The sequence below is a fragment of the Chelonoidis abingdonii genome, chromosome 2, assembly GCF_003597395.2.
Source record: "Chelonoidis abingdonii isolate Lonesome George chromosome 2, CheloAbing_2.0, whole genome shotgun sequence".
NCBI lineage: Eukaryota > Metazoa > Chordata > Testudines > Testudinidae > Chelonoidis > Chelonoidis abingdonii.
Genome location: NC_133770.1, coordinates 264,557,579 through 264,570,941, shown reverse-complemented (window position 1 = coordinate 264,570,941; position 13,363 = coordinate 264,557,579). Strand labels below are relative to the sequence as shown.

Sequence of the window (13,363 nt, the reverse complement as noted above, 5' to 3'; positions counted from 1 at the left end):
TGCTCTAATTTGTGCTAATTAGGCCTCAACTGGAGTAGTGTGTCCAGTTCTGGGTGCCACATTTCAGGAAAGATGTGGACAAATTGGAGAGAGTCCAGAGAAGAGCAACAAAAATGATTAAACATCTAGAAAACATGACCTAGGAGGGAAGATTGAAAAAAACTGGGTTTGTTTAGTCTGGAAAAGAGAAGACTGTGAGGGGACATAAGTTTTCAAGTATGTAAAAGATTGTTACAAGGAGCAGGGAGAAAAGTTGTTAACCAGTGAGGATGGGACTAGAAGCAATGGGCTTAAATTGCAGCAAGGGAGGTTTAGGAAGTTTTTCCTAATGTCCAACCTAGCTGTCAGGGTGGTTAAGCACTGGAATAAATGGACTAGGGAGGTTGTGGAATCTCCATCATTGGAGATTTTTAAGAGCAGGTTAGGTAAACACCTGTTAGGAATGGTGTAGATAATTTTTAGTCCTTATTAGGATATTGTTATTTTAAAAAAATACCCCTGAGAGCCAAGAAATTCTAAATGAAGGTTAAATTTCTGGAAAATAAGTGGAAATTCTGAACGGCCATATTTACAATTCCACACAAGCCTTTTGGTGGCTGGGAATATTTGACAGTGATGCCTCTTTCCTCCTTCCCTCCCCCCACCTAACCTCGTGTGGCTTTAAAGGTCAACCCCATGCAATGTTTGTAAGTCTTAAAGTATCATTGCTGTTAGGCCCCAGCACTAGGGAGAAACCAAACTTTGTTTAACCTTTTTTCAACAGCCTGGGCCATAGTACATGCTCTCAAGGTCTTTTGATCTGCCTGCTGAGTAGCCACTTCTGCTAGCTGGAAATGCTTCCCAGCACCTCACTCTTATTATGATCTCAGGGCTTGTCTACACCGGGATTTGGGCCTGGGGCTGATGCAAACCCCTAGGGCAGATGTACTGCACTAGTGTAAAAAGTGACTTGCATCAGAGCTGTTTACTGAAACGGGGGTAAGCTCTGCTAGTACAAATTATTTTTACACCAGTGCAGTACATCTGCCAGTACATCAGTGCAATATCTCCATATAAGGGGTTTGCATCAGGTCAGCTACTCCATTGTGAAAAGCCCATGTAAACAAGCCCTGAGTGAAGAGGCAAGAAAAAATGTAACAACTAATTAAGACAAATGTTTTCCTCCTGAGGGACACCTTCAGCTACTTATTGTGATATCAACAGATTATTATGTTCAAGCTTGTTTCAGGGACACATGCTTTAGTAAATATAATGAAGCAGCTGAGTGGACAAACCACACAGAGCTAATGGAGGATCATTGGGAGGAAGAGTCTGCTGCTCTCCTAAATTTCTGGAGAGGCAAAAATCAATGCAGATCTCAGTCAGGTGAACAACTACCTAGAGATTTTAGTGGTATTCAAAACCAGGTTAGACACATCCTTCTGATTTCCATTATGTTCACATATGTAACTACAAATGGTATTAATAAAATTATCAAATCCGCCAACCTTTCTGGCCATAGTGTTTGACTTGGTTCCCAGTGGCAGTGAATTCCACAGGCTAACTTGATACTGTGTGTAATATTTCCTTTTACACTTTGTCTAAAAGTGGTGATGATCAGTGTAATTGAATTACCTCTTGTTCTTGTACTACAGGAAAAGGTAATAAGGAAGGAATTGATCACAATTTAGAATCACTCACCCAGCTCTGCTGTGATTCTCTATTCCAGACAAAATGATCCTAAATCTCTCTCATTTGTGTCATGTCCCCTTTGTAAGCATGCTTTCCCTAGACTCTGCCTAGCTCCACACTCTGCTTGTGGTGATACATGATGGGTGGGTTTTTTTGTTCTCAGGTGCAAAGAATGTTTTTGACTTGGGAGGGAAAATGCAATTGGATGATAAGGGGCTGGTATCAAGCCCCTTACAACAATACTGAAGTATTCTGGTTTTCTTCTGCTGAGATGATGCATCTTGTCTTTCCTGGCAGTAGAATTAGTACCTCTTTGTTACGGTATCTGATCGGTCAAATTGCTGCTCCCCTCCTTTTTTTAAAAAATAAACTCTGTTGATAACTTTCTGGGCTTGAGTTCCTTGCAGACTACAACGTAGTTCCCACATACTTATTTGCTACACTGATACTGACTTGGATGCTTAATACATTCCATGGGTGGTATACCCGAGCCCACTTATCCACTGATGCTTTAAAAACTCTGCACCCCAATCTGGGTCTATGCTGGTTATGTGATATGTATCTCATGATCCTTGTAACCAATACCTATAATCTCTCATAACTCAACCCTGACCCCAGATGTACAGTACCTTCTGTCTTAACTTGTGTATATTTAATTTTAAACATTAACTTTAATAAAAAATTTTATTCCTGTGGCTAAGCAGCGGCCTCCCATCTGCCTGATGATCTGATGCAGATGGGGGAACACCTGACTCTTTCCAGAGTTTTTGTTCTGTTTTGATGCAAGGTTCAAGATAGACAGTTATTGAGTGCTGACAGGGAGTTCAGTGCCATTCAAAACAGATGGAAACACTGTCCCTGCCCCAAGGAATTTATAGTCTGGACTGGACAAATAAAGATCAGACCTAACACACTAAAGGGCCAGGAACACAAGGCGTTTTCAAAAGTGGTTTTTGTTTTTTTTTGTCAATTGGCTGTGGAAGGGGTTTACAGATGTATTTTAAGGAGAGCACTTAACTGGATAAGGAAGTTGTTTCAGTTGCAGAGGATAGTGTAGAAGTCAAGAACAGGAGAAAAGTATAAAGGGAGAAATTAGTTGTTTGCATTTGCATCTCATGGACCCAATTGTGCTAAGGATACATGGGCCAGTCCCTGCTCCAAGGAAATTACAATTCAAATTGCAAGACAAAGGATAGGAGAATGGAAGTTCCATGTCTGCCCATTGCAGAAGTATCTGATTCTGGCTACTGTTGGAGACAAGATGTTCTGCAAGATGAACTGCTGACCTGTTCCAGCCAGGCAATTCTGACACCTCTAAGGCTATGTCTACGCTGTGCAGCTTTTAGCAATACGGCCATGCCGCTAAAAAGCACGCAGTGTAGCTGCTGTTTGTTGGCAGCAGAGAGCTCTCCTGCCGACCAAACATTTCCACCCCCCCATGAGCAGCAGCAGCTTTGTCCTGACAACAAGTGCTGTTCATGCCAGTGCTTGTCATCGACACAACTTTGTCTTTTTGGTGTATGTGTGTTTTTTAACACCTCTGAAGGACAAAAGTTTTGTCTTTCACTTGCCAGTGTAGACAAAGCCTAAAAAGTGTTAGTCTTCTCTTTACAGCCTGGGAACTGAGACCCAAAAGAGAGAAAGTGATGTCAAACAGGGATTCTGTGCCAGAGCTGGAAACTGAACCCAGATCTCCTGAGTTCCATCCCCATGCCCTGCGAGTGGCTTGAGAGCAGTTAAGGAACTGAGAGACAGGAGCAGAATAGTGCAAGGTCTTGAAAGTGAGGATGAGAAAACTGAACTCTGTGCAAAGGATGACCTGAAACCAGTGAAGGGATTCAAATGGGCATATTTTGTGAAGGATTTTTGGATAGATGGAGAAGAGCAAGAAAGGGAGAGGGGAGAATTGCAGTTGACCAGTTCGCACCCTTTTAACCATTAGTGGGGTTGTTTGCTCTGACTATGGTTTGTGCTCACATACACAATTAATACTCTCTAAACCTGGCAGTCAAGTTGTCATGGTATAACCCCCCCCGAACCTTAGCGTTCAAAAGATGGGGTACCAGCATGAATTCCCCTAACCTTAATTACCAGCTTAGTGCTGCCACCTACCAGGACTTGCAGTGCCTGGTACAGTTTGGTCCCCCCAAAACATTCCCAGGGGACCCCAAGACCCAGACCCCCTGGATCTTAACACAAGGAAAGTAAACCCTTTCCCACACTGTTGCCTCTCCCAGGCTTTCCCTCCCTGGGTTACCCTGGAAGATCACTGTGATTCAAACTCCTTGAATCTTAAAACAGAGAGGAATGCATCTTCCTCCCTCCTCTTTTCCCCTCGCCAGAGGTAATACAGATTCAAGCTCCATGAATCTAAAACAGAGAAATTCCACCTTCCCCCACCAATTCCCTGGTGAGTACAGACTCAATTCCCTTGAGCCTTAACAAGGGGAAAAAATCAAATCAGGTCTTAAAAGAGAGAACTTTTTTCTTTCTTTTATTAAAAGCTTAACGTCTCTGTAATCAGGATGGTAAATGTTACAGGGTCTTTCAGCTTATAGACACTAGAGAGAGTCCTCCCCTCAGCATACATACAAATTGCAACAGAGATACAATTCTTCCAGCAAAATACACATTTGCAAATAAAGAAAACAATCAAAAAGACTAAACCATCTTTCTACTTGTACTTACTACTTGAACAGAAAATTAGAGAGCCCCGTCTGGTCACTCTCAGAACCCAGAGAGAACAACCTACAAAGACTTCCCTCCACTAAGATTTGAAAGTATTTTGTCTCCTGATTGGTCCTCTTGTCAGGTGTTCCAGGTTCACTGTTTGTTGACCCTTTACAGGTGAAAGAGACATTAACCCTTAACTATCTGTTTATGACACAAGTGCTCCACTTGTTCCAGCAGACTAGGCAGGTTTTCTGTAACCACTTAGGCTATGTCTACATTGCAGCTTATGTTTGCATAACTTGTGTTACTCAGGGGTGTGAATAAACCACAACCCCTGAGTGACAAGTTACACTGACATAAGCATTTGTGTGCACAGCACTACATCAGTGGGAGAGCTTCTCCTGCCAACGTAGATTCTGCCATTCACAGAGGGGGTTTTATTATGCTGATGGGAGAGCTCTCTCCTGTCAGCACAGTGTCTTCACCAGACACACTGCAGTGACACAGCTGCATCGGTACAATTGCGCTGCTGCAGCACAGTATGCGTAGACATGCCCTTAGTAACACCTGCTGTTCTGCAGGTTGGACAGGAACACCCCTAGCTATTCTGCCTTTGCAACCAGTTTGGCTGCTGCTCCTCCCTTCCAGCTGTCTGAGTGGTAGGACATCCCTGTGTGCATTACCCAGGTACTGGTGGTGCTGCTCTATATGTATGTCCTCCCATCAATCTGCCCACTCCTGAGGTGTTACAGGTAACTGCCTAAATCTTCCCAGAATGCGCCCAGGACTGCCCAGAGGATTCAGGGGGCCCGGGACAAAGCAATTTTGGGGGGGGCCCTTCATAAAAAAAGTTGCAATACTATAGAATACTATATTCATGTGGGGGCCTGGGGCAAACTGCCCCCCTCCCGCCCCCCCGAGTGGCCCTGAATGCGCCAACATACAGAAAAACACTGTGGTAGGTGTGGATGTGCAATAGTACCCATATTGTGCTAGGTGCTGTACAGACACAGAGGTGAGTACAGTCCTTGACCCCTCTTTGTTCTCTTATGACACAACTCAGCTGTACATGCTGTAAATGGGTCACCTGAATGTCACAGTTGGTTAGCAAGTGCACAATTTGAACTTGTGTGGATGGGCCAGGAAGAACTGGCAGGATTTGGCAACAGCCTGAATACAGAAGTGAGAAAAAGGTAAATGAGTCAAATAACACCAAGGTTACAGGTCCAGGTGCCAGAGAGAACAGTGGAGTGAAGTGTTCAGAATTCTGCCCTTTCAGAACTCTTTTGTTGTTTAATCCAAAAACCTATTTGGGCTTTACATGAAGTTTGGACACTGGTAGCTTTTTCTGGTTTCTGCACATAACAAGACTGCTGCTCCGCATAAATGCTTGCAAGTCCAGGTAAGATTACTCTCATGTAGGAAGGGAAAAGGTTGCTCTGGAGTCTGGCACATGATTTTTCTATTTTCTTGCCCCTTTTTTAGTTGGAGGGGAGGGGTCCTATCTTTTTTTTCTGTGTAAATTGGGGTTTGATAGATTAATAGGAGCAGCATGTGTGTGGTGCACACAGTTACAGGAGCAAAATATTTTTGATAATTTGTTAAAATTTCTAAACTTCCCCAAAACCTGGTGTAATTCAAAGAAAAACTTTTAAAAGAACATTTGCTCTTTCCAGATGGAGTTTTCAGTTTTACTTTAACAGGGACGGACAGACAGACCATTCCCCAGTCTCAGACCTCACCCGCAGGCTGATTGCTTAGCTTGCACATGCAGTGACAGAATTACACACACAGAGGCTGCAATAAGAACAGAAGTACTTGTGGCACCTTAGAGACTAACATTTATTTCAGCATAAGTTTTCATGGGCTACAGCTCACTTCTTTAGATGCATAGAATGGAACATAGACAGAAGATATTTATACATACAGAGAACATGAAAAGGTGGAAGTATGCATACCAACTGGAAGAGGCCAATCAATTGAGATGAGCTGCTATCAGAAGAAAAAAAACCTTTGACGTGATAACTGAGATGACCCATAGAAGGTGTGAGGAGAACTTAACATAGGGAAATAGATTCAATTAGTGTAATGACCCCACCACTTCCAGTCTCTGTTTAAACCTAAGTAATGTTGCAATTTGCTATCAGTCACAGTTACTGACATCTAGGTGTTCTTTTTTGCTGTTCTGTCATAATTTATTGCCCCTGCCTTACCCCAGCCTCAAGTCCCCAGGTAGCAAATGGCAACAGTCATAATTTGCTGCCTCTAAACTTTCTCGTCCTCTGGTCCATGGGTAGCAAGGTATGATGGATGTGGAATATACACAAAATTAAAAAAATGTTCAAGGCAGGTCAAAGGTCTGTTGATTAATAGTGTTTTGCGAAAGGATTAATTAAATCTTCCATGGGGTCTTGACTACTGTTGTCAAAACTAACACCAATTTACTTTTGAATTAAAGCATCCACACCTAGGGGTTTAAGGTGCTGTGAGGTTATGTGCATTAACTTTGTACCTTAAGTATCACACTATCTAGAAATGCCCTTAATAAGGGAAAATGGGAGGGTTGGCAGGGAGCCTCTGTTAATTCCTTTAGTTAAAATGCTTTAAACTGTTTTTCCATGACACTTGCCCAAATGGAGGGTGGGGCTTCAGACATTCAGACGCAAATGCCTCTTATGGCAAAGGAGCAGTGTTAGCCACACAATCAGTATCAGTGTTGTCAAACTATGCATAATGGTTAATTTAACATCTGAGTCAGCATTATAGTCTGTCCCCCCAGGGTTGAGAAATGTGTATTTTTACCATGGGATAGCTAATGCATTAGCTATCTCCCTGTAAAAATATAGTGGAGAAAAGGCACTTTAGTTTCTCCAAAAGGCAACCAATGGAAAGGAGTAACAGGATAATTTATCTTAGAAAATCCTTGATTTTGGCAAGACAGAACAATAAACTTGTCAGAATAAAGAACATCACTGAAATGTATCATAACAATTATATAGAACAAAGGCCATAGAATTAAAATATGCAATTAGAAGGATACACACTTCAGTAGAAAAATCAACTTTTAAAAATGCAACAAATGGAGTAGAGAATGCACTTTGGTGTTTGCAGGATGGGGAATTACTTATCGCCATGAGGATTTTTATAAGTTTTCAATTATAAAAGGAGGGGGGAACTGCATGTTACTGGAAGTCCAAAATGGTATTGAAGGTTATAGAAATGTAGACCTGTTTTAGATATATGGATTCTTTGGGAAAGGAGACAGCAAAAATATGAAGCTAGTGTACCCTAAACCAGGGGTGGGCAAACTTTTTGGCCTGAGGGCCACATCTGGGAATAGAAATTGCATGGTGGGCCATGAATGCTCACAAAATTGAGGTTGGGGTGTGGGCTCTGGTTGGGGGTGCAGGCTCTGGGGTAGGGCCAGAAATGAGGAGTTCAGGGTGCAGGAGGGGGCCCTGGGCTGGGGATGGGAGTGCAGGAAGGGGTGCAGTCTCCAGCTGGGGTTGTGGGCTCTGGGGCTAGGGATGAGAGGTTTGGGGTGCAGGAGGATGCTTTGGGCTGAGACTGAGGGGTTTGGAGGGGGGATCAGGGCTGGGGCAGGAATGTGTGGAGAGGCTCACGGGTGCAGGTTCTGAGCGGAGCCTAAGCAGTTTCTGGAAGCAGCAGCATGTCCCTTTTCCAGCTCCTATGTGGAGGCATGGCGAGGCGGCTGTGCACACTGCCCCATCCGCAGGCACTGCCCCTGCAGCTCCCATTGGAGTGCTGGAATGGGCCATTGGAGCACAGAGGAACTAGAGCAGGGCCATGCCGCAGCTTCTGGGAGCCGTGTGGTTGGCCTGCACTCCGGCTACAGCACTGGAGTGGGACCCTGCCACAGCTTCCAGGAGCTGTGGGGAGCATCTCTCACCCTGCGCCCCGGCTGGAGGGCTGGAGTGGGGTCATGCCGTGGCTTCCAGGAGCCGCAGGGAGTGCCCCAACCCTGTGCCCCAGCTGGAGTGCCAGATTTGAACAAGCCCCAGACCCCGCTTCCCAGTGGGAGCTTGCAGGCCATAGTTTGCCCACCCCTGCTCTAAAGGCTCAGAAACAGAATGGCAAAGTAAGAGAAACCCACATGTATGTATTTCACTTTCATAACTTTTGTATGTATAACTCATGATTTTTGAATACTTGTGGTTGTCAGTCTATCTCGTGGTTGTATAACTCTATTCTATGTTGTATCACTGTGTTGCATAACTATAAAAATACACTAGATATTTGCCTAGAAGTATTTCATTCAAGATAGTATAGGGTCAGATTTTTAAAGATATTTAGGCAACTAATTTTCAAAAGTATCTACAAGGTACTTTCCCTCTTTAAAAATCTGGCCAATGGTGAACATGTAGGATGCAGGTTCTACACAGACATGGTGCCATGTGAAAAAGCACTAGGCTGCTGGAGAAAGATACAAAATGATGAAGGCAATCACCTGGAGTAGATCAAAGGAAGCTGGAGAAGTTTTGACACCAAACCAGGCAATCACTCTGCTCTGCTGTCACGATCCCAAAGAACAAACGTGTATGAGAAACAACAAAATGTTAAGACTTACAAACTCACGCTGCAAACAGCAGGGCTCTGCTGGCACCACTGTCCGAGCTGATTGCTGAAGCTACTAGCAGCCCTTCAGAGAGTCAAGGATGACGTACCCCGCTAAACAGCAGGCTGCAGCGAGCTAACGCAGGCCAGTGCTGCGGTGCTCAGTGACCTCAAGGCGGGCCTCTCCCCTTGCAGCTGTGCCAGGCCCAGCCCCGGGCAGGCACCGCCGCAGGAGGCCTTATGCAGCCTTGGGCCTGGCAGGGCTCCTGCGACCAGCCAACCCGGGCAGGCGCTTGTCGCTTCTGGCGGGGGAAGAGGTGTAAAATATTTCACCCGCCCCCTCAGGCCCCTTCGCGCCTCTGCCCCACGCCCGCGAACAGCTGCGGACAGACTCCCCGCCTGAGGGAGTGCAGCGGCTTCAGCCGAGCTCACTGAGCATGCTCCGTCGGAAGGCGCATGCTCCGTACCAACAGAGCAGCCGCGCCGTGTGTAACGTTCCAGCGGCTTCGCAGCGCCGGTCGAGCGTGTCCCTCTGGCTCGTGGCGCAGCCCCGCTTGGCCGCTGCGCGCCATGGGCGAGCGCCGGGCCCGCGCTCTGCCGCAGGAGGCTGTAGGGCCTGAGGGGGTAAGCGCTGCCGGGGCGCTCGGCCCTGACGCGGGTCCCCGCGCCCAGCTGGCTCGCGCTGCCCTCGGGGCAGGGAGTGCGCTGTGGCTGGCTGGCCCCTAGCAGCCTGGCTGGGGGGCCTCGGGCTCAGCCCTGACTCCGGCGCGGCGGGGCCAGGCCTACCGCGGGCGGGCAGCGCGGAGCGGCAGGTTCTCGGCGAGCCGGGAACGGAGGCGCCGGTTCTTTATTCGCCCAGCCGCTGGGGCTGACGACGGGTCAGCGTCTGTCTCAAGTGCGGCTTTTCGGAGGTTGGCGAGCGGGGCGTGAGCCGGGGCTACTGGCTTCGGGTGGGGGCTTCTGAAGCCCCAGTTTGTGGAGCCGTGAGCTTGGCTAGACTCGCGTGGCGCCCTCCCCGCTCAGCCTCGGGTTGTGATTGTGAAGAGACGCTGGAAAATGTGCACCGGAAGGCAGCTATGAAAAACTCTGGGGCTGTACAAAATCTCATTGGCTTAAACACTCTCTCAGGACTTTTGGCAGTGTTATGGTTCTAGTAGCCAATGGGCAATCCTGCTCTCAGGGTTTGTCTACACTTAAAATGCCACAGCAGGGCAGCTGCAGGGCTTCAGTGAAGACAACACCTGCTGGCGGGAGAGGTACTCCGCCTCCCTGAGACTGAGAGCCAGGACAAGCCCACCTGTTGCCATAGCACCGTCTGCACCAGAGGTTAGGTCGGCATAACTGCATCGCTCAGGCTGTAGATTTTTCACCTTAGTTATACCAACATATTGTTGCTAATGTAGACCAAGCTCAGTCACTACTTTTTGCCTTTCTTTTACAGCCACATCTTCCTGGATTTATTTGTGTGTGTGTGTTTTAATGTAGTTCTCTTCTCCCTTGTGTGAAAGACTCCCAGGGACAACAGATGTGCTGACACAGTGCTGTCCTCTGTTGTTTCAGTGTTATTGTGAAGCATTGAAGTATTCTCTCCTTGGACCTAGTGACTTAGGGTGTTACTGCTAACTGGTAAAGTTATTCAGACAAAAGTGTGTTTTGTTTTCTAAATTGACAGCATCTGTGTAATGAAATACGTTTTTGCATAGAAAAAAGTCTAAAAAAATGGACATCAAGGCAGCCAAACATCGTTTGGTTTGGTCTTAGTTTGGCAAAGTTCATAATAAAACATTTTTTATTTTAAAATATGGGATATCTTTGTTGGTCTGAGTCTGAGCATGCACTCCTTGATTTCAATGGGAGTTCTGGCTACACCAGGAACATACAGGTCCTGGGGGAGCGTTTGAACTCTATCATATAGTAGTGGCTAAATTCTAGGGAAATGTCAAATAAATTTTAAGTGTTTATGTGTATTTTTTCCTTTCTAAATTTAAATAAGGAAATTGGGTTAGACTCTGCTCTTACAGTGATGTTAAGTGGTTTGACTTAGAAAAAATAGATAAATACAATCTTCTCTTGGGAGGGTTGTGATTATTAATTTACTTGTAATGCAATCTGTAAGTGCTGGAATTCACTAGAATCCAAACAAAATCCTCCGGCAGTTGGAAGCCAAGTATATTTGGTGATTTTTCTGTTACTCCACTGTTTAGATATTGACAGCTATGCAGCGATCCCAGCACAATTTATTGGTTATTTATATTCAAGTAATGCCTAGAGGCCCCAACCAAGATCAGGACCCTGGTGTGCTAGGTATTGTACAAACACTTAAGGTATATCTGCATGGCACATTGAGTCTAGGCTCTGATCAGGCTTGAGCCCCCCTTCTGTCCATAACAACTCAGTCTGACTTGGGTCAGCAAGCACTCTGGTCTTGGGGTTCTAGGATCGTACTGGGGACACCAGTACGATCCTAGAGGAGGAGTTCTGCTCTGTCTCAGATCCAAGCCTTGTCATTTTGCAGTGTGGATGCAAGTCAAACTGCGGATCAAAATCAAAAGGTCTGTGTAGTGCAGTATGGATGAGTTAGCATGGCTTTAATACCTTTATGAAATCCAAAGGCCAATACAATTGCTCTAACTGTGGCTAAAAAACCTAAATAATAAGCAGTTTACTACACCTAAACAGTAACAAAACATTTATAAGCTTTTGATCAAGATACCTACAAACAGGTTAAACCCAGGGGTTATTAGTAAGGCTCAGATTTTGTCAGGGATATTTTTAGTAAAAATCACGGACCTGTCACAGGCAATAAATAAAAATTCACAGAAGCCCGTGACCAGTCCATAATTTTTACTAAAAATATCCCTGACAAAATGAGGAGGGTCCAGCATCCACAGGGGCTGTACTGCTGCAGGGCCCAATCCCCGCTCTGGTGAGTGGGCTGCTGCAGGGATCTGCCTGCCGTCCCCCTCCGCTGAGCTGCTGTGGGGTCCCCCTGCTGGGGTTGGGCTGCTGGGGTGGGGGTGGGAGATTCCTGCCAACCGCTGTGGCTGGGCAGCTGTGGGGATCTCAGCCATCTTCGGTGAGTGAGAGCTCTGGGGGACCCTGAGGAAGCTCTATTGTCCTCCTGCTGCCCAGCAGCCAGGAACTGCTGGAGTTCTCCATCAGCAGCAGCTGAGAGCTGCGGGGCTGCCTGCTGATAGCAGTCCAGCCCTGTGGCAGAAAATGTCAGCAAGGTCTCTGGAAGTCACAGATTCCGTGACTTCTGTGACATAATCATAGCCCTAGTGATTAAACCCAAATTGGTTGGGTCCACTGCGGTCATGCAGGTATTAGCAGTAAACCCTCTAATAGTTTTCTTATGCCCTTTAACAAACAAGTGATGTCATTGCCAATTACTGACTTCATCTGAAAGCCTATTTGAGACAGTTCACCCTTATTTCTAGTCTTAATCCAGATCATGTTTACAACCGTCTTTCTTCCCAAGGCCTTTCTGCTGCTCCTCCTTGCTGCGCAATAGTTTTTTCATTGCACTTGGGTTCACATAGATTTTAACACAGGTGTACAGGTTGGGATGGGCCATGTTGGCTCATTTGAAAACAAATTCTTTTTGTTTTATTTTAAACCATCTCCAGTCACCCCTGTGGGTCAGAGGCCTTCTTTTTAGACACTTCCCCTTATCTCATTAGTAAAGCTAAGATTATGTCATGGATTCCATGACTTCCAGAGATTTCTGAAACATTTTCTGCTTCAGCCCCAGCGTGGTGGGGCTGGAACTATCAACTGCAGCAGGGCTTAGGCTCTCATCCCACCGTCAGCCCCATTTTGTCATAGTTATTTTTAGTAAAAGACAGGGACAGGTCATGAGCTTCTGTGAATTTTTATTTGTTTCCTGGGACCCATCTCAGACTTTTACTAAAAGTAATTGTGACAAAATGTTAACCTTACTCATTAGTTATTCTGTCAACCAGACATCCTCCCTACTTTATTACTTCTGGCCTTGTAACTTACTATTTTCAAGGCTTTCCTTGTGCTTGCTAGTCAGGGCCTTTCTTTACAACACACACATGTCCTTAATCAAACTCTAATTTCATATTTATCCTCCACAGGATTAGAACCTAGGTCCTCTGAATCCCAGTCATTACCTTAGTCACAGGACTGTCCTGACACCAAGCAAGCAGCTGAGCTCCCTGCTTCTTTCAGTAGAAGGCCATTAGTAACTGGAAAATCATCCTCATTTTAGCAGATAAGGCCCTTGTATGGCCAGGTCATGGTCTTACAGGTGCTGAGGGAAATCTGAAAAAGAAGTACTTATTGTCCCAATGCTAGTCTCCATGATGCTGATGATAAAATGTTATTGTTCCCACTGTTTTGGAATGTCCTTCCCGTCTTCTTTTCGCTCTCTGGGGTTTGCTTTGAGATCTCCTCTATCGTTTTCCAGGTTACTTCC

At 45.7% G+C, this 13,363-nt stretch overlaps 1 protein-coding gene across 1 annotated transcript in view; it reads left to right on the top strand.

The window, feature by feature from the left end:
• Window positions 1-9,375: 9,375 nt before the first annotated feature.
• The window catches only part of RRM2B (ribonucleotide reductase regulatory TP53 inducible subunit M2B), a 47,029-nt gene continuing 43,041 nt past the window's right edge, over window positions 9,376-13,363 (top strand). Inside the window, exon 1 of the mRNA XM_032771306.2 lies at window positions 9,376-9,543. Within this exon, the coding sequence (XP_032627197.2) occupies window positions 9,376-9,543 (168 nt within the window). The remainder of the gene's footprint in view (window positions 9,544-13,363) is intronic.